The 25,206-nt window shown below is 37.2% G+C and overlaps 1 protein-coding gene across 3 annotated transcripts in view; it reads right to left on the bottom strand.

Moving 5' to 3' along the window:
* MEIS2 (Meis homeobox 2) overlaps nt 1–25,206 on the bottom strand; it is a 198,564-nt gene that overhangs the window by 52,995 nt on the left and 120,363 nt on the right. For all 3 annotated transcript variants that reach the window (XM_061180537.1, XM_061180538.1, XM_061180539.1), the window contains one exon: nt 5,596–5,672. In XM_061180537.1, coding sequence (XP_061036520.1) covers nt 5,596–5,672 — 77 coding nt within the window. The remainder of the gene's footprint in view (nt 1–5,595; nt 5,673–25,206) is intronic.

The following is a 25,206-nucleotide window of genomic DNA, read 5'->3' as shown; positions in this document are numbered from 1 at the left end:
TTTCCTGCACCACTGGCCAATCGTTCCATATGTTTACTACAAAATTATTTTCCTCAATTCCCTGCTTACTCGTGATGTCCTAATATTACACCGTATTTCCTGGTGTTTGCTCTCCTTGCCGGGGAGTGACAACATACATACCTTTGAAAATGACTTGTCTTTGCTGTAAAGAAGTGCAACCTCTTTTACCACTAACCCAGCCTCCTCCTCATTTAATTAGGCTTCGAATTGGGCTTGGGGATTCACTGACAGAGGGTCTGACATTGACCCTGTCTTCAAACCCACCTAGAACACTATTATTGCCCTTTTAAGTGTAAGCGGCAAAGAAAAGCATCTGGGCACCCACATCTCTCTGGACTGATGGATTCCTGAGGAAAATGATTGCTTTCCTGAGGCTACCACTCTGTTCCTGTCCATATTTTAATCAAGGCTGGGAAGGTCTTCTAACAAAACTGCCTTTTATTTTCAGAGTACTCAACTTATATGTTTGCACACACAAATTCTTTTGTCTCCTCATCTTTCCTTTTCGCACGTAAGAAAACCAAGTCACCTGGGTAGTTAATGAGCCTTCCTAAAGGGAAAAACTGATTCCCAAGATAACTTTCCCGGCACAGTTGTTTGTTTGTTTGTTTGTTTTTTGGCCATGCTGCGTGGCTTGTGGAATCTTAGTTCCTCCACCAGGGATCGAACCTGGGCCCCCTGCAGCTAAAGCGCAGAGTCCTAACCACTGGACCGCCAGGGAATTCCCCCAGCACAGTTCTTCAGTCCGAATTGAGCAAGCTCTTATCTAGTCTAGAAAAATTTGTCCACATGGTCAAACTGAAATAGGTAAAACAAAACTGTCGCTTCCCATGAGGAAGTTCCACAAAGTGGATGTCTGATTATTAAAAGCTGTTGTACCAAGAAAGATTGTTTTAAGACCATTGATGGAAAGGTGGGGCAAGCAGGACGAAGATTTTATATCTTCAGTTTGAGAGGCCGTACAAGGACACTGAAATCTATTACACAAAGGAACTCTCTGAGCTACCTTCAACTGGAAAGTTCTTCGAAATTTCAGTTTCATGCATTTTTACGCGGGCTCTGGAGACAGCCTCCTATCAAGAAAGTTAAGTCCTTTATTCCTAGTATACCTGTTTTCTGTCAATAAGTCACCCTATGGACTTTGCTTGTTGGTATATAGATAAGGATACAGTTACTGCAGTGACATGAGTTTTTAAAAGTATGGTATTTCTTCCTTTTAAAATTAAACCTGGAAATAGGAACTTAAAAAAGTTAATATTATAATTCTTATATAGCATTGAGGAAAGTTACATGAGAACATGGAAATGTTATGATGTTTCTCATAGTATTTTTAGCTTAAGGAGTTTTAATCGTCAAAGTTAAGACTTTACTATATTTCAGTGATTACTACTGTCAAAGATGTATGAATGCATCCCAACAAATTATTCAAGCAAGAACTCGTTAAAAAAAATAATTTTCAAAAAAATCTTTTGTCAATGAATGCATGTAAGCATGCCTCCTGAGGAAATACCAGACATTAATACCCAAGACTTTCCTTCAAAACGTCTAACCTTCACAGCTATTTGAAGCCACTTACCTCCTAGGGTTTCCTAATCTTACCTCCCTGGCATCAAAGAACTACAAAAAAAAAGGATCATCTAAGAAACTACAAAAGTCTAGCTTTGTTTAATATAGAAGCTATGCACAGTGAGTTGTCTGCTCTCAAATTTTATCGCCGCTTAAATATAGGTCTATTTCCTCCTGAAAGAAATCTCCATTCCAGTTTGTAAGCGATTTAATGATGTCTTCATTGATATCATTGTATGAAATCATCATAATTCTCTCTCATTTTTACAGTTATGTACTTTTAACTATTTTAACAACAGACAGCATCTATGGTGCGTGCCAGCAGTATGCTGAGTACTTAGCATGCAGCATTTCTCTGAAATGTTACAACTATATAAGATATAAATGACTATTGTCCCCATTTTACAGATGAGGAAAGCAAGGCTTAAAAGGGTTAAGTAATTTGCTGAAGGCCAAACATCTGATGAATGGTGGAACCAGGATTTTTAGCCTCCCGGGGTCTGGTTCCGGACCCTAAGTGCTCACCTACCACGCTATATTACCCTCCAAGATTTAATCAATATTCAGTCAAAGTACACCATGTCTGCTTCTCCATGGTGAGGAGGTTATTCAGGGTGAGGATATTCATTTCCTTGCTTTTCTTCTCTCCTAATGCACACACTTTGATGATTTCACAGCTGAAGTGACTCTCCCCCAACTGAACAGCCTAGAAAGCCAGTCTCACTACTTGTGATTACCTTTGTCAGTGAAGTGCATACTCTGAAGATCTGGTTATCATCATTTTTTTTTAAAAAGTCTTAATTAGGTTATTGATTATTTATGGACTTCTGAGGGCTAATCGTAGGAAAAAATGACTTCGTGTCATAGATTCCACTCTTTTCCTGAAATCACATTTTGATTTGGTGGTATCATCACTTTTTGCACACTCCCTACTGTAAATACATGGGAAAAGCCCATTAAGATTATTTCTAACACTGGCTGCTAAGATAAAACGATCTTTAATTCCCTTAATTATCTCCTAAACTTCCTTTTTGCTTATTTGTTCTGAAATTACTGACTGATCTTAACAGGTCTGTTTTTATTGCTTATTGCTCCCATCAAGTACGTGAAGCCATGTCCTATTGCTTATTACTACAGAGGTTATTTTACAGCAATACTTAACTACCCTGACCTTGCTTGGCCTTTCTATTTTAAGAGGTAAGTGAGAAGCAGAACTGAAACAGCAAGTCTTCCATGATTTTCTGATGTGGGTGCTTTCTATACTATTCTAATTCTTTGAGTACGGACATCACAGCACACAAGTCTAAAGTCCTGGCCTCAATCAGAGAAGCGGGTATCATTTCCTAGCAGAGCTGACTAAATGAGGTTTAGGAACTGCTCTCTGATCCCTGTGCTTTTTTTTTTTTTTTTTTTTTGCTGAGAGCTCTCAGGGCCTGGAGAAATAGTTTATAGCCTACTCTTCTCATCTCTTTTAGTTATCACTTGGCACTTAAGAACAGTGATTATGAAGCCTTTTGAAATTAGTTTGGATAGCTTTCTCTGTTTTGAAGATGATATCATCAAGACATCGGACAGTTTCAGAATATACTACACAGTAGCTGGTATTCTCTTTTAAATTTCTTTTTGAAATCCACCAAAATTCAGTCCCTGTGTGAAATTCCTGGTAGTCTTTTAAAAGTATTTTCCGTGTTATCCTCATGAGTCACACCTTATTATCAAAGTTACTGGTAGCTGTTAACTAAGAATTGGACCTAAGGGCAGGATTAGAGGGTTTTTCAGAAGGAACTGTGAAAATTAAGGAGATGGAATTATTTTGTAAAGACATAGGTGTCAACATTGATGCCATATTATGGAAAGCATGCAGTGTGATAGACTGTCACATCCTAACCCTTGGCATCCTGCGGCAAATACGGCTCAAATAATAGAGAAACAAGAAACCTAAGCTATCACACCGACAGAACTCCTCCTCCATGCCCTGGGGCTCAATGGAATTCAGAAAATAAGGGTGCTCTCTCCAAGTTCCAAGCAGGTGTCTAATTGTGAGAAACGCTCATCTTTAGATACGACTGTAGCATCTTCACTCTTCAAGTGTAATGACTACATCAAAAAGTACAGGTAGTGGATGATAGGGAGCAGCACTTTCAAAAAGAGCAAGATCAAATGTCAAAGTCAAATATCAACGTAGAAATATTTCATTTTTCCCAAGACTCCCATCACAACCACCCTCAACCTGCCGCAAATTTATAAAAATTATGATTTTAAAGCAACATTCACTGCATCAAGGACCATTGTATATACCGGAGCTCGGTTTGACAATCAGTATGATATAAAATAACATGCAGGGCAAATAAATCTTCTACCATCAACACAGAATGTATTTATTTTATTGTTTTAAACTACTGATAGCTTGTGCTAGGAACATAAATGAGAATATATATATACGTTGACATATGTGTATCTACTCTATGAGGCTCATATCAACGTATAATCACATACACATCCCTGTTTGGAGATTACAGCCTTTATTCCAAGTTTTTGGTCTAAAGGGTATCTTTAAATGTACATAGTTCCAATCTTTAGAAGAAAATTAAAGTGAATTCAAGTCTGTATTGTCTATCCTTTCTTTCTGCCTTTCTTTTCAGGTTAGCAGTTTATTTCTGCATTAATCACCCTGACAGAAGCAAGGCAACTCAATTTTCTGCTTCTATAGGTAGGCACATCACTTTCTGTACAGCACTAGGCATGAAAAGGGCTGCAGCTAAGCTTTGGTTACTGGTGTAATTGAAATGCTATCCACACTATAGGGTGCATTAAAGTCAGATAACGGCAGTTCCTGTGGCCAATTTAAGTAGCTTGACTTCCCTGGGAAAAAAAAAAATTGCCTGACAGATAAGGCAGACAAACTGGCTAATTCTCCAAGCATGTCTCTCATTGTGATCCTAGAAAAATGAGAAAAAAATGAATCACAGAACCACAAAATCAATTGACCCTCGGGTAGCTCATCAGGCAGCGAGCCTGATAAACCTAAAAGCTTTGTTAATGTCTGCCTGCCTGTATCCCACAGATAGAGCACTTTGTAAATGAACCTGCTTTGATAAATATATTAAGGAAAGCTGTGAATAAAGGCAGAGACTTCTCATTTGTAAATACAACCTCTGCTACATGGAATTAGAATGATAAAATGGAGTTCCATGTAATTAAGTTTGTATAAGGCCTGAAATCCGTGCAAATACTTTCCCTGAATTTTGAAAGAGAACTGTCAGTTCAATTAATCTGAACATCACCCCAAGAATGTACCGAACAAAATTAAGCTGCTGATAAAACCTGGGCCAGTATTTTGATAAGTAATTCCTATATCATTTCTTGGCCACTGTGATCATTTTATTTAATCCTCTGCCCCTCCTTTTCCTCAGTTACCCTCTAAGCCACATACAAAGAGTGATGGCCCATGCACCTCCACGGGAGTAATCGGCCAAATGGCAAAGCTAAAAATGGGGAAATCTTTTTTTTTTTTTTTTAACCCTGTGTTCAAAAAAAAATTAGGGTAAATAAAATTCTCCTAGGAGATGCTAAAGAGCCTGCATCTCCATCAGCCTAGAAAGCCTAGACTAAAGAAACCTTCCGAGAACAGATAACTCCACATGAGGACTGCACCAAAATACCCAGAGTGACTATTTTCAACGGGAAGGACCTGAACTGAATTTGCTCTGTTCAATTCGAGAATTTTAAAGCATCAGAGATGGGGAAAGTGAGGCAGAGAGGAAAAGCGAGAGAGGAGAAAAGAAAAGAAAAAAGAGGCAGAGAGAAAGAGAAGAGGGATACATCTCACCAAAACCATTTACCTAGTTACCTCTTCCTCTCCCTGTGCTCTACGTTCACACCTCAAGGTAGAAACACAGAAGTGACCCTCCTCAGTTTCATTTGTTTCAGAAACAAAAAAAAGAAAACAATGATTGAGAAATCTTATTTTAGCCACGGGAGAAAGACATTGATTTTGGGGTCACTCACCAGTTGTTTACTTGGAGAATTGTAAGTCCTGTGTCTTGGGCTAACTGTTTCTTCTGCTCTTCGGAAGGGTACGGATGCTAATGAAAAAACAAATGTTTTGAAAGATGTATCAGAAGTTAAGAAAGAGTCACTTACGTCTAAGAATGAAACCACCGTTTGTGATTTCTTTAGTCTATGGCTTGATTTTCCTAATCACAGCTTTTTAATCATGTGTGGGGGAAAAATGTGGGCAGAAACAAGAATCCAAAAACCTGCTTGTGCAGCCCCGTTCCCGCCACACTGTGGAGGCCAGCAGCACAAAGCATGGCAGCATTGCAGGTATTCAGTTTCTTCAATCAGTCAGGGACGCACAGCACTTTGGCGATGGGTCAGAATTTTGGTTGGCTACAATCACTCCAGTTACACTAAGGGAACTACTTGCGGGCCCATTTTACTTTACTTCTTGGAAAACCTCTGTGCGGCCCTTCTCCTATATTATCTTTGTGAGATGGCTCAATATAATCATTATTTCCTAGTTAATCTAAGATTATTGATAGTCAGTTTGGAAAGTAAGATCGTCCATAATCACAACTATTCTTGGAAGCCATGGCTACCACTTCAGTTACAGCAGAGTTTACTGACAGTTGTTTATGTTGACTCCTTTAAGGGACAGTGGAAGATTCTTTCATTTTTACTGGTTGCTGCTCTGGGTTAAGAGGGTCGCACAAAGTGACCACCCATCACAAGGAATCAATTATGTGCAATACAGAAATTTTACATTTTACCCTGAAGTGTGGCGATAAGAGAATGAAGCCATAGGTTTCGGTGTTTTTTAATTCTTTACTTCCCATCACAACTCACCAACATTTATAACAAACCATCCTCCCATCAGCAAACCACTTTCCTCTCTCATTCCGAAATCAAAGATTGTTACTGTAGAATCGTACATTTACTTTGAGACACTGTACTGGCATGTACATAATTATAAAACATGTCTGTTAAATAGGTCTCTGCTCTAAATTCACCGGTTTTCTTAAACAGAAAAGTAAACTTTTATGCAGCATGTCAAAGTCGTTCCTAAACTAGAAAGCCTTTAGTAATAAATATTTCCCATCAACGTTATTAAAGGCTGACATTAGGAACAACAAAGTATTCCATTCAGAGCTTTCTAATCATTCCAGTGTTTGAGAGAGTGAATGTTTTTCAATCATCTAAGATTTTATTCTTCAGGTATTTCATCTTCTATAATAGCGTACATTATCCAAAACGTGTGCAATTACTTATTAGCAAACCCAAATGCCATTAGGTTAAACAAAATCCCCTGTATTGCAAAAGGGGTTAACTAGATTTGTATTACTATAGAAGCCAGGCTTTTAATATTCTGCAAATGTTAACAAAGAAAGATGATAATGTTGAGTTAATATGGGTTAAGCATAAAATGAAAATAAATTTTTCTGATTGCGAGGTGTTGACATTTTTTTGGCTAGGGCCTCCAGCCTGTTCCTGAAAGCTGTGTAATTACAGAAGGCTTTTCCCCTCCTTCCCCCTCCTGCTTCGAGCCTACCCACATTAGTAATGACCCCTTCACTGCTTCAAAAACCACTAATGGTCTTCAGCACGGGCAAGAAAAATGAACAGGATAAATTGGAATCCACAGTCAGTAATTTGCATCCTATGAGGCTGCTTTGGCCACTCACACTCATTCCTGGCCATCAATCGTTGCCTGTCAGGTGCTGCACTCTGCCACCATGACAAATACTCCTCCTAACACTCTGATTCGTCCAAACAATGTAATTGTCCTCTATTCTCCTTTTGGTAATGGAGATAATGAATGACTGCACAAACAAGAAGGATTGCTCATCACAGATGCTGGGGTGGCTTCAAACTGGAAAAGGCCTAGGGTACAAATTTTAATTGACTGAAAACACTGGTTGGAGGGAAAATGACCAAAAAAGATCCCCAAATCCTTCTTGTTGTGGTATTTTCCTGCCAAATTCAAGGGAGGAGCACCCTTTGACTTTTTATTCCTCTAAGACTTTGAAAGCCTAGGTTTCTAGGTTATTTGCCCAATGGAAATCAATTCTGCAAATAACAAAAATGAAAATGAAAATAAAGACTCATCACAAGGATGTATAGATCTGCATTGGTAATGTCATCCAGTATGCTGTTTCTTCATGCAGTGGTGTTTTGTTTTTTTCTTTTTTTGGTGCGCTCAGTCTTGTTCACTATTATGATGCATTTGCCCAAGACAGTTCTGACAAAATGTGGGTTGTGGTGTGTGTGTGTATGTGTGTGTGTGAGGGAGACAGGCAGAGACACACACAAACATATACACACACACACAGAGAAGGTTTAGATGAAATAAAGGTTTAGGATGTTAAGCTAGTAGAAGACTAGAAAGGGGAAGTTAGTGTAGAGTCAATTCCTTCAAGCAGGACTGTACATTCAGATTAAGTAACAAGAATTCTTCCCAGTGTTTTATTAGAAATTAAGTCAAATGACCACAAAATTACATAAACAGTGCATTTTATCTTGGGAATCCCTGAACTGTACTTTCACTATGAAAGCAGTTGCAAATTCCATCCACAATCATTAAAAAAATTGGGACCTTACCAAAATTCACCTTGCACAGATGGCTTTTTTTTTTTTTAATTAATAGGGAAGACCATAATAACTTTAACTTATTTAAATAACGTTCTGTGGTTTTTGAACGTTCATGATTCTATGCCCCTTTTATACGGGGAGTGTACTGTTTATCTGAAAGGGTTCTGGCAGTCGGCCACTGTATTTCTAAAATTAAAAAAGGAATGGAAAACAATCAGCTTTCAGAGGAATTGGAACCATGGCAATGTGTTTTGGATTAATTTACAAATATATGTATATATTTAAGGCCAAACTGTGGAACTAGAGAATTTCTACTACATGATCTATCATATGCATTCTTCTACTTTATTAGAACAGACATCGTATTGAAATAATAAACATGGGAAGCCTTCACTTCTTCTTTGATGCATATTGCTAAATGTCTGACTGGCTCAAATTTAAAATAAACTTTGGTATGTTTGCACTTGAAAACTGGAAGTAGACCACAAGCAATAATTTGTTGTCAGTTTCTATATTCTTGGACTGAGGCTATAGTTTAGTCTGTTCACTGATGGGGGCCAACCCACCCTGGTCCAGTGGCTCAGAGGTGGCTCAACTTACTCATAAGAACACACATTGTAACATAATAGTGATGATGATGATTCCCTTCATCAAGAAAGAACCAGCATGGGTCAAAGTTTTTCACATCCCCAAATAATTTAAAGCCACTGTTGAAGAGAGGTGAATCACAAATATCCTCTTACTTTGAATATCAACTGACAACTGTTCAAAAAGTTAGTAAGACACGTATGGCTCATGACTCAACGTAGACAGAAAATATTTTTTTAATTGCCTTTTTTCTAAAGACTCATTCGAAAGCGAGATATTACCTGTATTCCAGATACTGACCTTAGACTCTCTTTTTTTTTTTTTTTTTTCTCATCCCTTTGGGGTTAAACTGGTTTATCAAGTACATGCAAATAGATCTACAGTATTCTTAGAATGTATCAGTGAAACAGTTTTTAGGTGAAATCACTTAATGATAATTTTCTTTTGTGGTTAATCCCTCTCCATTTTTGTCCAAACTGGAACCAATTTATCACAATCTTTATTCCACATTGAAAGGATTTATACTGATGTTTTAGAATACTTCAAGTGATATTTCTAATCATCTCATGAATTAGAAGTACACAGTAAATGAAAAATGCAGTTTTTGCAAGGCTAAAAAATTGGAAACAACCTAACTATCTGTCAAATGGATCATAGTTAAATAAAATGGGAGTTTCTCATGAAAAGGTTTTCCCCACATATTGTTGCATGAAAAAAGTAAACTGTAGAACAACCTGTATTACCAATTTTTGTAAAATAGATAAATAGCTAAATAAATTAATTAAATGCACACATATCTATGCTTGTCATGCAAGGAAAACATCTGGAAAAACACACACACCCCATGCTCTGCACAACTTCATGTTGTGTAGGGCATGGGGTGCAGGCTTTTACTTTCTGTTTATATACTCCTATGTTGTCTGCATGTTTACTGCTGCAAACAATTTTTTAAAATCCAGTATTAATTTTAAAGTAATATTAATTTATTATAATTAATTTATACACTCCATATTTTTTAAAAAACACAGTAATTTAACTTTTTATACAATTAGATATTCTCTTCTGTTATGGTAACTTTTTCACTGGATATTTTTAAAAGCAGGACACCTTGAGAATTAGTCCTTAAGGTTACTTTCCTACCCTATGAGTTCGACTCACTGGTCTATAAAGTTTACTAGATGAGCTCTTGAAGGAACAATGTGCAATTTGTCAAATTTCTTCTGTAATGATGTAATATAACCTTTGAGACAAATGATCAAGTAACTTGTTGGGCAGGTTCTTAGTTTCAGCAAATACTTGGAACTTGGTCATCATGATCACCACTTCCTTTTCCTCAATCCACCCCTAAGATACGACTTATTTTATAGAGTTAATTCAGGTGACCTTAAGTTTGATGATGTCACTCGTAGATGAAACCCTCTAAGCAATTTCTCTAATATGGACAATGAAACTGCATTGGGTAAATATCACTTATTGCTCTGGGACCAGGCTTATTGAACTGGTACAAATAGATGGTGCTAAAGACCTAACCCTTGAAAAAATCAATGCATTTTCATGGAATGTCAAACTTATTCAGTGGCCATTAATTTAACACCTTTTCTTATGTAAACAGAAATTCTGACGCCATGATTAGAATGTATACTGCAAATGAAATTTGAAAATAAAACTGGAAACAAGATATTTGCTTTCCACTAAATTCACATAGTGAGGACTTCCGTGGTGGCGCAGTGGTTAAGAATCTGCCTGCCAATGCAGGGGACACGGGTTCGATCCCTGGTCCGGGAAGATCCCACATGTGGCGGAGCAACTAAGCCCGTGGGCCACAGCTACTGAGCCCTCGTGCCACAACTACTGAAGCCTGAGTGCCTAGAGCTCGTGCTCCGCAACAAGAGAAGCCACCGCAATGAGAAGCCCGCGCACCGCGCTCGCAGCTACTACAGAAAGCCCGAGTGCAGCAACAAAGATCCAACGCAGCCAAAAATAAATAAATAAAATAAATGAATTTATAAAAAAAAAACAATTCACATAGTGATTTACTTGGTATTTACAATTTTTAGCCCTTCATTGTCATGTCTTATTTTCACACCTTGTCTTTATTAAGTATAACTTTCTGAGAGTAAAGCCTTGGGTGTTTTAAACTTCTTTATTTCTCCCCCCACTCTGTCTCAGTGTCTTTAAAGATCTGTAGAAAGAGTGAAAAAAAATAGACGTTAAGTTCTCATTCAAGCTTTGTCAGTAGTTCTGCCACCTTGAACAAGACTGTGCCTGGGACTTAGTCTCTGTAATAGTAAAATGAGGTTAACAAAGCTATACGTGGTGTATAAAATATCTATGGAAATTATAATAATAAAGTTTGTGATGGTTAATTCTGAACTTCACTGACTCCCTCCCCCTCTCTCTCTCACATACACACACATACACACACACACACCCTCTCCTCTCAAGTTGTCTGATCTTCTAATCACTACCTCAGGATGCAGGAGCAACCTGCGACCCTTTGCTCTTCCACTGCCAACCTAACGGCGGGTTTCTACCGGAAGCACTTCTACATGAAACGTGATGTATCTCCTGCTTTGTGTTACTATTTGTAAATCTGCAGTTTCTGGGTGTCTTATCCTTGTCCTAGTTCTTGAGATCAGAACCACAAAATATGAGAGCTAAAAAAGTCTTTAAACAGAACCTTGTCCTGCAACCTAATTTATGTAGGTGAAGAAACCAAGATGCAATGGCTTAATTAACACTCCAGATCATAGAAACAGGCAGTGGTAAGGCTGGGATAACCACCCGCTCTACTGATATTTAGTGGAGGACTTTCCCACTCTAACATTAAAGTTTTTCACTGAAGTACCTTTTCCCTTTTCTTTTGGTAAAAGTGCCTTGATTTTACTTCAGGGATGTACTCAGGGCTTAGCCAATCAACATAGTTAATCATTCTAGCTGCTCTGAAGATGGAACCCAAGTTAGGTTAATGGGAGTCAGTACAACTGTCAGTCAAAGGTGTTCTCTTTTCACTGGGGTTACTAAGTCAGTAGAATTTGTGCCTGGAGTTGTTGATGGCCATTATTGCCACCAAATGGGGAGAGCCTGATTGAGAATGAAGCCCACACAGACAAAAGCAGAGCCAGTAGCTATAAAGAACAGATTTGTGCACATTTCTGCCCTTGGATCCAGCTTTATCTAAATCCAGCCGCCCTTTACCTTTTAGCTACTTGAGCCAATTTATTAGTGCTGACTAACACATATGGCACAATTTAGATTATCAGAAATTTTCTCAGTTTACTCCATATTCCCCTCCAGCTTAAAATGATTGTTTATTTTTTTTAAAAAAAGAGAAGGATGGTGAGGAAAAGGAGGGAGGCAGGGTGGGGGGAAGAAGAAGAGGCAAACCAATTTGCTTTAATCTAGATTCTGATCAAACATGGCAAAAATCTTGAGGATTTGGGATTTTTTAAAAAGTTGATCAGACTTGTGATCCTAATAGATTAAAAAATCACCTAACTTGGAAGATAGAAGTTTAAGCATGCAATGTATATGGAACTGTGAAAATTTTATATCTTTTTTCTAATTTGAAAAGCAAAGTATAAGGTAGACTTTTTATAATGACCATACGGAGAGTAAATTTCAGTATGCTTCTTTGTGTCAAGCTGAAACTCTTAAGGGGGATGCATATAAATTTGCTCATCAAAATACCTGAGAAACACGCTTAGACGCAAAAAACGTACAGAAACCCAAGGCTGTGATAATGAAAGATGACACAAAAACCGTTGCAATCATCTGGCTAATTTAGGATTATTTAAGTAAAATTCCCAGCTGCTGAAGGAGAGCGTATTTCAAATGTGTGATCACAACATTCCCTTCCATTTCCATGACGCTGGCATGTCCATCATGGTCAGTCCAAACACTGGGCCCAGCAGAAAACCCTCCCTAGCCCGGACTAGTCACCTTCCTCCAAAATTCCACAGTGCCTTCTCTCCTCCTCTCTTGTGTTTTTATTCACTCCACATCATCTTTTATGTATATATGTGTACTTGTGTTACAGCCCTCGCTGCACTGCAGTTCATTTGAGGACAGAGTTCAAGCCTTTAACCGCGAACCCTCTACAGCAGGGGTCCCCAACCCCCGGGCCGCGGACCGGTACCGGACCAGTACCCTGTTAGGAACTGGGCCGCACAACAGGAGGTGAGCGGCGAGCAGGTGAGCAAAGCTTCATCTGCCGCCCCCATTGCTCGCATTACCGCCTGAACTATCCCACAGCCTCCGCCTGCCTCCTTCCACCCCCGTGGAAAAACTGTCTTCTACCAAACTGGTCCCAGGTGCCAAAAAGGTTGGGGACTGCTGCTCTACAGCACTTAGAATGTTTCCTACAGAATAGGTACTCAGTACATACTTGTTTGTGAATACATTATTTCTGAAATTGACACTGTTTTCCATTAGGAAGGACTGACAGTGCCACATATATGATGCATAAAAACCCAGATAAATATGGGGAGATTCAGACAGTCATTTAACTGTTTTACTGACACAATATTTGGATATTTGAAAACATCTACTGAATTTTTCACTTTTCATCCAGATGTTTGGTGTCATGGAAACCCAGATTGTAGATTTAAATTAGTTGGTTTTTTTAATGCCAGATGTATATTTGGGAGGAAGAAAATGTGGCTATTTCAGGAGATTCATTTCCATTTGAGTTCACGTGGAAGTAAACAGATTACATTATAATAATCACATCTTTTAAAATTCAGAAAATGTTTGAGAGATTTTAATAATAGCCAGATCCTAAGAGATTAACATGTTTGGTTGATATTTAGAGCCACGGTAGGAAGGCCTCATTAAAAAGAGCAAAGAGAAAAGCACACGCTCTTTTGTAGATAAGCTGAAGGAATACTGAATGAGCCTAATGGATTATCATACAGAGATTTTAAGAACAGTTATTAAATTATTATTATCAAGATATAGATAAAATAGAAAAATGGAGAAGGAATTTTTCATGAAACCAAAGTTAATGACTGAAAGGAAAAAAGCGTCTTAGGACTAAGAAGAAACACTTTTTGCATCTGCAAAGGGAAATGTTACATATACCTACTGCAATGGTACAAAGGGAATTCATACCGGCAGGAGTGATAAAATTAAAAGACGGTCAGAAACCATCAACACTCATTTGACTTCTAAACTTCCAAAGAGATGTAAAAAATATATTAGAAAAACACATTTGCAGATAGGAGTCAGAATTTTAAGTGCAATGAATATAATTATTTTCCCATTGACTGAGATTTTAAAGCTGAGCACAGTCTTATTTTGAAAATAACAGCAATATATTCCTAAGGCTAGAGAAAGATAATTTTTATTTAACATTTGTTAGGACGCTCCCATGAGCTGCTTGGCCATGCGTGTTATGCTGCCTACATGGCTAATGGGTAATCTTACCAAATGAGCCAAAGGCCACAAATAAGGCCTTGACTCATTTAACGATCATTTCACATTTCCACACTATGACCAAATTAATATTTTATGGGGCTACTCAGTTCTACAGCCAGACCACTTTTCCAAAAAATTGAATTTTGTGCTTATTTATTTTATGGATCATTTGTTGAAATAGATTTCAAAACAGGTTTAGGCTATTTAGATTTTTCAGTGTACTGCAAAAGCAAAACTTACAGACTCAGAGTTTTAGAACTAGAAAGGACATCAGAAGTCATGTAACACAAACTTTCTCATTTTATGTCTAATAAAACTAAGGCTGACTGAAACAAAGTGGTTTGCCCCAAACTTTGTTGGCCTCCTCCGTTTTTAAAGATGTCCCTGGCTTCCCCAGAAAAAACAAGTTTCACACTCATATAATCTCAAAGAATATTTCTTATGGAACATCTTATTTCTACCTAGGAATTATGGATACCAGTAGCCAGATTTTATCCTGTAAGTTACTTACTATCCATATCCTATATATTCCTATGTCACCCTATATTTCTTCATTTGCCACACTGCATTGTAAATACTTGCTTATTTGTCAATCTCGCCTATTGGACTCTGCTCCTTGAGAGCAGGGACTGGCTATCCATATTTTACTTCCAGAATCTAGTTCACTGCCTAGCATGCAAAAGGTATCATGTTGAATTAATCAAGTTTGAGAATGGAAATAAGTGAATTGTTTGCATCCGAAAAATACTATTCTGAAATGAGAGGGAAGTCAGTTGAGGTGAAAACTAGATACCAAATGAGAAGGGAGATTTAAGGAAGGAGACACTCAACAAGGCAGATAATATCAACCTCTCTCCCTCACTGAATATGAAATAGTGAAAATCAGCTCTTATTTAAAACAAAAGTATAACTTTATATATGTAGAGAACCAAGTAGAAATTGGCAAATTCCAATGGTAACACTAAGAAGCTGTGGAAAAGAAGTAAGTGTATGGGACTTTTCATTAACATTTAATTACTTCTTGTTAAAAAGGCTAAGCAGTTGCTTTAACGTTATATAATGTCTAGACAATTGACATACTTGTATCTAGTCTTATGACAACAACCCTACTGAACAGGTCCAGATACAGTGGCATAAGAGACTGAATTAGAAGGAAATAAGTTTAGCTATTAATCCATTACATTTCTTTAATAACCTGAAAAAAGTCTGGATAGAAAATTGTGGGGTATCGGTGCTTTGTGTCCACCTAGAGGGGTGGGATAAGGAGAGTGGGAGCGAGATGCAAGAGGGAGGAGATATGGGGATATATGTATATGCATAGCTGATTCACTTTGTTATACAGCAGAAATTAACACACCATTGTAAAGCAATTATACTCCAATAAAGATGCTAAAAAAAAAATTGTGGGGTAAATATTAAAGAATTATTAAGCAAGTTTACAAGAAATAATAAACAATTCCAGTATGTTTAGTCCAATTTCATCTGCATGGACCATGCTATAAATAATTTTGTCTGATTCCCTTAACAATGCACTGAAAGTCTAACTTGACAAGGGAAAGCTATCATGGATTTAAAGAGGAAGGAGTTGTTTAAAGAAACAGGGTTATCTCTTTTTCAAAAAGTTATTATCTCTAGAGTAAGCAGTGGAAATGTTGTGGATATTATCTTCTTTGCTCATCTCAGAGTACAGGATAAGAGAATGGGGTTAATGATAAGCTAAAAAGTCATAAAAATAAGAAGGAAGTAGCTGTAAACTAATGACTTCTTGTGATGCATAGCAGTGGTTAAAAAGAAAACTTTAGTAGTGACTGACCATTTCTTGCACCATATTGTAGAGAAGGTTTTAATCAGAGTGGCTATGATGAAACAGAACTCCTTAATGAGTTAATTCTTTCATTTTACAGTTCACCGAGATAAAAACTCTAAGGTGTAAAACACTAGCATTAGGAAATTGGTTCAGAGGTTCCGAACTGGCTTCTTTTTCTAACATATACAGAGCTTCTTTTTGCATATAAATGAGCATGAGATACAACTCTACAACTCTATACTTAGAGATATACTCTAAAAAAGGGGAAGTGGGCTAAAAAAAATACTTGACTTTTAAAAATTATAGCTCCATATTCTCTAAATGTTTTGGAATTTATCTGACTTTTAAAACTGTGGGAGAAAGATCGTTATGTCTGTCCAGAAATTATGAAGAAGTAAGCCAAAGATATTACCCAAGTGTTTACCTTAGTTATGCATGGCACTAGTAAATAAAGCAACCAATTGGTACCATAATAAGAACACTCCTAACTGAGCCATCAAAAAAGGTCAGTTAGCAGTATTTATTTTGGAATTCCCCACACTTTTATCTTATCAATTTGTTTTTCCTTCCCTTTTTTAGAGTGCCTGTTTAGTGAAAGCTAACTAATACATCAAGATGGAGACAGAACAAGATACCGCCACAGCATTTATCTATCTTTGTACATATACTGTCCCCGTTACTATTTTACCTAAGCTTTAGAACATGCAAATACTTTAAAAAAAGAGTGTTTCTAAGCGGATGGAAAAAATCGATTTGTGAGTTTCTAATTTGTATTTAGAGCAAATCAACTCATCAGTAAGTAGAAGTCCTTCAAAATGTCTTTTGAACATACTTATGAGTATGTCTCTTCTGGTAATTAAGTATATACGATCATAAACTATCTAATCCATGTCATAAGCAAACAAAATGAAAAAATATATGTACATAAAAATATGCATTTATGACTCTGAATATCTATTGACTAAACATTTACTCATTCAAGGTAAAAGTGATTAAATATTGAAATACCAAATCATTTGATAATATTTAACTTTTTACCATAATTAAATGCTATGCTAAGTAAATCCAAATAAGTTAAAAATAGGTGCACTAAGAGAAAATACAGACACAGATATTAAAAGTTTCATGGCAAAACAATAAGGATATATGCTAATATATGTTAGGAGCTTACTTAAATATTAGTAGGTGTCTATTTTCTTTCTAATTTGCACAGCAAATCAGAAAATATTAAGAAAAAGCTCCTCTTAGCTTGGGTAGCTAAGTTGACCTCGCAGAAAGTATCTGTATCTGCTTATCAACTTGGATAAAAGAAAGAGGAATAATGGGGGAAATACTAAAAATATGAATATTTGAAATTATTTTACTGGCCAATTTTTTCCAATCCATTAAGTGATAAGATTTTACAGAAAACAATAGCTACTTCTTATTCCTCCTGATTTGTATATTAGAAATCGGTAGTGTATTTTTTCATTCCTAGAACAAATAATTCTAATTTTTTGCATGAAAATATTTCTTACAAGGATATAATAAGCCCTGAAAATGGTGTCTCCACAAAAATTGGAGTTTAAAAGAACGGACCTTTAACGCAGCTGAATTCAACTGGTACGGACCACTATGGCCAGCATCTGCTCTGATTAGTTGAACATCCATTCTGATTGTTGGTGCCTGTTAAATAGTTTGGATATTACCCGTGGCTTTTCTTCATGATGGACAGAGCCCTCTAACATTTCTGATACCTGCTTGGTATGTTGTATCTTTAGCAGATGAATTTAAATTTGACCCATGTTCTGCCATAATACAAAGAGCATTAATATTTCAGAGTAAGGTGAGTTGACCAATTGACCATAAGGGAATGATAAGTTTTTCATGTGAAATAAGGTAGTTTGAAGTCTGAAGGTACCTTGAATACTCAGGTGTAACTGACTGAATCATATGCATTATTTAAATATTTAAATAATTTAAATACTCTTATTGGAGTAATTGGAAATATACCCTCATGCAACATAAGCTGAGTGGGTTTAGTTCTCTAAGGAGTTAGCAAAACACTTAAGGATTGCCACATGGAAAGAAATAAACCACAAAATGGCCTTTAGATTCTAGTGGAAAATCATGAAGTAAATCCAAGGTATTATTCTATGTACATTCCGTGCAAGTATTGATTATGCTTTATCTAAATAAGGACATTTTCTTAGGCCAGATAAGACAGAGTCGTTTTTAGCAAGAGGTAAATAGGAGGAGTCCAAAATTATCTCAAAGAATTAAAAAATGTCAATAAAAATCACCATCAACTCATGACTCTGATCCTCCATATAAGATCGTGACTTGGATTTGATCTGGATATTGGAGGAAGGTAGACTGACAAACTCTCCTCCTTTGCATAGTCGCAGCTGACAATCAGTATCTAACAATCAGACTGACAATCAGTTTCTAACCTGGCAGAAACTAAAGAAGAGACTTTTTCAATTCAGGTGTTAGAACATCTAAAATTTTTATACAGTGAAGGAAATACAGAAAGGGAGGAAATTCAGAAGGAAACGTGTAAACCCCTACTTTAAAGATTTTCATCTTTTTTCTAACCTAACCAGCCAATTTTGAAATGGCCTGGGAATATACTATTATAAGGAATGAATAAACCTGTGTACATTTTTATCATAGTGATAGTTGTACAATTCTACAAACATTGATGGATAGATGCTAGGTCCTGGGCTAGAAATTTAACAAGCCAGGGGTCCGGAGCAATGGGGGAACTGTTAGAAACTGAGATGGGTATTTTCACATTTGACTGGTTATGCTCTCTTTTCTCTTCCTCAAGCTCCTAAACACATTCTCCCTTTTATTTTAAGTGACTGGAATGCTAAAGATGTTATAGAACCTAGAACCATTCTCTGGAGACATTCCTTTTCTTTAACTCCTTGGACATTTGGGAATACAGTTCATAGTAAGTACAAATATTGTAAGTTGAATTACTAAAGGAGCTTGCTATTTGCTAAAGTGAGTTCTTTCATAAGATAATGTTCTTGCAAAGCAATTAATACCCCCAGTGGACTAATGCTTTTCTATTTTTTTTCATGAACAAATTTAGATGTTTACAAGAAAGGCCAAATGAAACATTCTGATGGATTTTTAATAAGCGCTTGGATTTTCACTTGTGTTTTTTTCACAGCTGTATACCCAGCTTCTAGAAAAGTGCTTGGGAGAGCAGTACAAGCTCAATAAATATTTGGTAAATGAGTAAATAAAGGAATAATTTTCAGTGCTTGATCTGAGACTGAAGTATGGAGTGTCTCATTTCAAGTGCACAAGGGAAGCAGGAGAAATATCCATGTTTAGGCTTTTACCTTCTCACATTCATAGTTAGAACCACCTAGTTGGGAGGAGGCTAATGGCAAGGGGATGGGAAGTTTCTGCATGTTACAGATTTAAAAGCATACTCTCTGTCGATTTATTTACACTACTGAAAATCTGAATTTTTTTTTTTTTCCACAAGGAATTATATATTTCTAGGCCCATATTGACTAAGATCTAGGGGGAAAAACCTATAGAAAGCCCCACAGAACTTACAACAATTGTCTAGGCAGAAGTATATGGCTGTCACACTAAGGCAGTAACACTTTCCATGATTTAAACCCTAGTGGATAAACATTTGAATTTAAAGTGTAGATACATTTGGGAAACACTCAACCAACTCAGGAAACACATGTGCTATGGTGCCATCAGGTCACACTTCAGGTGGAGCCCTGGGAAATTTTTTGGAAAATACTGGTAGAAATAGAATGGAAGAAGAGAGAGAGAGTGCATAAATCCATTAGCGATTGCATTTATAGTTCTTTCCATCTGTCATTTTCAAAGCATTTTTCTAATATTAGCTGCTGAAGTTCTAAGTGCACATGGCTCACATCCATTGTCTCATCTCACTTGGTAAAGGTAAAGAACGGAATGCAGGAAGCATAAGTGACTTACCACTTGTCTGTGATCCAGGCACAATTAAATGCAAAGACTTAAGCCTTGAGTTCTCAAGGTCTTTCCCTATGCTGAAAATCTATGAGGCCAACTATTTCCTAGGAATAATTTTTTTTGCCTTTCAACAAAATCTTCATTCTTACTCTCTATGTAGATTAGAGAGAAAGCTTACAGTGTGAAAACACTGCTGAAGCTACCCATTATAACAATCTATTATATTGAAGAGTTGACTGTACCAACTCAAGGCAAGAAAGGCCAACTTATAGAAAGAAGCATGTGACATTGGCAAGATTTGACTAATTGTATGAGGCCTACAGTTGCCATCAAAACCATGCAACACAATGGAATTCTAAGATATTTGTTTCAGTTTTACCTAAGCAAAACGATTTTGTAGTTTAATTAAACTCATACCTCTCTGTTTCTCCAGAATCTGTGACATTTTAGAGTCTGCTTATGACCAAGGCAAATAAATGGTCTAAATCATTTAACAAAATTGCCTGAAGAAATTAATAGCCATAATTTAGGAAGTGTATGGGAATCCTAAATAGTTACACCATTAGGTCAGTTATTTTAAACTTTAAAATAGATATGTGCCTCTCACTGGAACATAAGCTCCTTGAGGACTGGGAATTTGAAAGAAGCAATTAGAAAAATTTCATTGAGTGAACTCTGTCCCTACCTAGGCTACACTTGCACTTGAGTAAGAGAGTTGGAAGTCTGGAAGCTCCTCATGGCTAATGTCTGCAACACACTGTGATAATGACCAAGAGACTAATCATTCAAGTGAGAAAAAGGTTTGGCAAATCCAAGGAAAAAGGAGCTCACAGTTATTCATGCAGTGAAATTACAAAAAACAAAAAAAAAAACAACTTATAAGGAAATGCAGGCCATATCTCATGAGGGGAAGAAGAAACTAAAAAATTTAAGAGACAAAGCCAGTCTATACAAATTTGAATAATATATGCACAAATCTCTAGAGAAACTCTATTATATCACAATTAATGCAGAGACTGCAATCAAGCCAGGCTAATTTCAATAGATTCCAAGTTTTGAACAGTTCCTAGACTATCCAAGTGGGAATTTGGCCAGGATGCTGGGGTTAATAATTCATTTTGAGAGAGGCTAATTCTTTGGGAAGCAGCCCACTTTGCAGGAGGAAACATTTGGCCCATGTGAGCAAATCTGCTCTTCAAGATCACCCTCTATTAGCTCCACAAGACACTTTTTTGGAGGGGGGTTGGGAGTCAGTTTACTTTCTCATGCGTATAGAAATATTTATCATGTTTTTAATAAATATATATTAATGTCAGAGAAATGATTCAAACATACACATGAAATGTTTGTATTCTTAAAGAATAATTTTTACACCAACTTTCAATTACCACGATCCGAGTATAGGATCATCAGGAAAAGCACTGTGGCAAAATATACAGACTCTGGAATCAGACAGTCCTGGTTTTAATCTTGGCCTCAAGGATTAGTAACTGTGAAACTTTGAAGAGGCTACCAAACCACCCTAGGACTCAGGTTCATCACTCATGAAATAGAAATATGAACGGTGCCTACCTCAGAGGGGTCTCATGAGGCTTAAATAAGTCACTTATTAATTGAACAAACAGTTAATTCAGTGCCAGGAACTGTTACATGCACTGGGAATACAGTAATAAGCAAAAGAGACAAATTCGTGACCTCATGGAACTTATATTCTGATAGGGAACATAGGCAATAAACAAAAAATAGAATTTGCCTGGAGGTGATAAGTTTTATTAAAAAAAAAATCTTCATTGAGGTTATTTCTATGCTGAGATAGAAAGTGACTGGGAAAACTGATCTTTTATACAGGGTGGTCAGGGAGAGCATTTTGAGAAGGTGACATCTGAGCAGACATTTGATGAAGTCAGCATCAGCTAGGAGGTGGGAAGAGCAGGAGGCCAGAGTCCTACAGCAGAGAGAGGGGCAGAGTGGAAGAATGGGGCTGGAAAAGCAGCCAGTGTAGACCATCCCAGGTCTTGCAGGTCATCTTAAAGGACTGAAGTACTAACATATTGTCTGGCACAAAATAATTAAGCACATAAATAGTAGCTATTTATTTATTCATATTGGGTAAACAGAGTCACAGATCAGAATCCCTCATCGTTTCCATTGCTCTGCCATGTCGCTGGAGATTTCCACATCAGTCCTGTTATCTTAACAAAGCTAACTGACACCTTTCACGTTTTAAGTGCTCATGGATATCACCAGTGGTTCCAAATACAAATGTTCTCTCGGATGTGTAGTTATTAGACATTGTATTTGCCTGTTAACTGGTCTTAAAAGTGAGGGGTTAACAGTGAATAAGGTGAGAGAAGGTGCAAAAAGAATCTTCAACTGGGGCATGTGTAGTGGGAGATAGTTAGTACAGTATCCTTTGTGCTTTCCCCAGGAACAGCAGAAATTGGGTGTTACATCATACTTAGCTGATTTGGAAGAAAAGCTTCCACTGGTTTTCATGTCTCTTAAATCTGACTACAATTCAATACAAATCACCACCAGCACCCATGCAAGATATAGCATGAGTCATTCATACTCCTCCCAAATCTTGCATGGCTCCATGTCACCAATAAAACAGATTTTTGGCCTGTAGTGAACGGCCTTTCACGATCTGGCCTCAACCCATCTTTCCAAACTTATATCCCATTATTCTACAAAACACATGTAAAGTCCTAACCAAACCACACTGGCTTCTTTGTTCATTTTATTCCTATACCGCTGCCATCAAAACGCTTCCCATATTGTAGATATTTCAAATGTTCACCATTATTTTGGGCTTTCTTCCCATTTTATACACACAGAAGTCTATGTTTCCCAGCCCCTCTGCACCTCTTTTCCATGAATTGGGCAGGACCATGTGACTAGTTCTAGACAAATGACTGTGATTGAGGGGACATGCGCTATTTTGGAGCTGACGAATTCACTTGCTGATGTGAACTCCCCAGGCTCTCCTCTCTCTTGCTGCTGCAATCATGGGGGTACTTGTTGAGACGGAGGTGCCAGAAGATGGAAGGACCTTACAGGCTAAACTTGCATATGGAGGACGGCTGCTTCAGAGAGTATAATGAGTGCATTGCTGACCTTGTGTGCCCAAGAAATAAATTCTTATTATGTTAAGCCAATGAAATTTTGGTGATATTTGTCAAAGCAGCATAACATAGCCTATTCTGATTGATATGCCATTCTTTAAGATCTTCTTTGATCACCACTTTGAAGTGATTCTTACCCTCTTTTCCTAAAAAATCATATGGATAAATTTTTATTTTTTAGATGCTGGTAAATAACTGCTTTGTAGGAAGAATTAGCTCTATTGAAAAGGATCTTTGATGAGCTTGGGGGCTGGGAAGTGGGGGTTGAAATGAATTTTCCAAGCCTAGAGTCTAGTGGCAGCCAAGCTTCTTGTCAAAGCCGGGAGCTACTACGTCGAATAAAGGGTTGACAAGCTGTGTCGAGAGCTGCCTAGGAGAAGAGATGGAGAAATGAGTAAGGTTAAAAGGGAATACCTGGGGATGAGATGAGTATAAAGGGAATTTTTCAAGTGACATGTGTGCTGTGTGATGTGACACCTCCCCATGACACTACAACTCTTCAGTAAAACTAGAGAATTGAAAAAAATCCTTATATGGTTGGGTTTCTTGAGGAAGCTGATGAAGTAGCTGAATTTGGCATCACGTTTGTATAGATTTAAAACAGATTCACTTGTGTGGTCAAATCAATCAGCTGATACCCGAGTCACACTTCATTATATTCCTCAAGTAGGACAGATCTTGTACTACCTTGCGTTACAGATACTGGAGGGCCTTGACTTCCCAAAAAGGGAGTGAGGTCTTCAGTGAAAGAAACCGTACTTCACACGTCTCTGCACATGCTTCATTCATAACTTTACAGTAAAGGATCCCAGTAAAAACGTACTGATTGAATAGATGACTGCTACAGATCAAAACCAGTCCTCTTCACCTTGTTTTCTCATCCTGAAATGTAAACTGGCCGTAACGTGCTCTTTTATTTTATTTTAATTTTTTGCTAGGGGCAGTTCAAGAATATTCTATGATATTTCTGTCATTTTAATTTGTAAGTGGTAGCACATAATTTAGGCCCTCATCAGCACAACCTTGCTAGTTAGACATTGGTGTACTTCTTCTCTTAGTCTGCACTCTTAACTGCATTTAATTATCTGAATTTTCTCAGTAGGAAGAGAAAGAACTTCCACAAAGGGTGAGAATTGGGAGGAAATGTAGATAAAAATGAATTTCACTTATCTCACTTCCAGCTTATCTTCTCTGTCATCAACAGTGAAGTCCTGTTTTTGTCTCTTCAGAAAACCACATGACATTTGAGAATCTTCTCCTTTGCTGCACACATTTCAGAACCATCTGGAACACCTTCCTTCCTTCCTTCTCTCCACCTCCCTGATCATCCATCCTTTTCTTCAAATATGAAAGTGTTTTTTCCTTATCTGGCTTGCTTTTCCTATGTTTCTGGGCTCTTCCATTTTATCTTAATTCTTTGGTTATTTGCAGGTAGCATTTATATGAAGACAAACTTACACATACAGGATAGTTTGCAGTAAGTAATGCTTTGAGATAAATCCTCTGTGGTACACGTTGAAAATTAAGAATCGACTTCTCTGACTTCTAATTTCAAATATTAATGAGAAGTAAAAGAGGCAAAGATAAGCAAGCCAGTACACATCAGTACATGAAAAAGCACTAATATAACACCTATAACTAATAACAACACCTGTACCGCTACTTTAAAATTAGCATGTTTGTGCTCTCAGTCAGGAAGCCTTGTGTCTGCACAAGAATTAATAAATTAAACTCGTACCTATAGACTTTGAAGATCTTTTCATAATGAAAAAAGTGTAAACTAAAGCTTCTTATGACATAATACTTGAGAAGAATATTTGTCTTTTTTGGCCTATTTTTGCCCCCCAAAAAAAATGTATAGATAAAAGGAAATGATACACAGCCCTCTTCTTCAAATACTTCTTTTACTTGTCACAGCTGATAAATTTTAGACTGTTGACACAGACTCTATAATAATAACCTATATATGTACCCAGTCAGGTTTACAAAGAATGGGCTCCTGGTTAAAACCCTTGAATGTAATATAGTTTTGTTTCAAAGTGAAAACATTTAAGTGTGTTTCTCTCTCTCTCTCTCTCTCACACACACACACACACACACACTCCCACTGCAGTAAATTAGCGATGCTCACAATTT

This window comes from Eubalaena glacialis, chromosome 2 (assembly GCF_028564815.1).
Source record: "Eubalaena glacialis isolate mEubGla1 chromosome 2, mEubGla1.1.hap2.+ XY, whole genome shotgun sequence".
Classification (NCBI taxonomy): domain Eukaryota; kingdom Metazoa; phylum Chordata; class Mammalia; order Artiodactyla; family Balaenidae; genus Eubalaena; species Eubalaena glacialis.
Note: the sequence above shows the minus strand (reverse complement) of the source record. Positions and strands in the feature narration are given on the sequence as shown.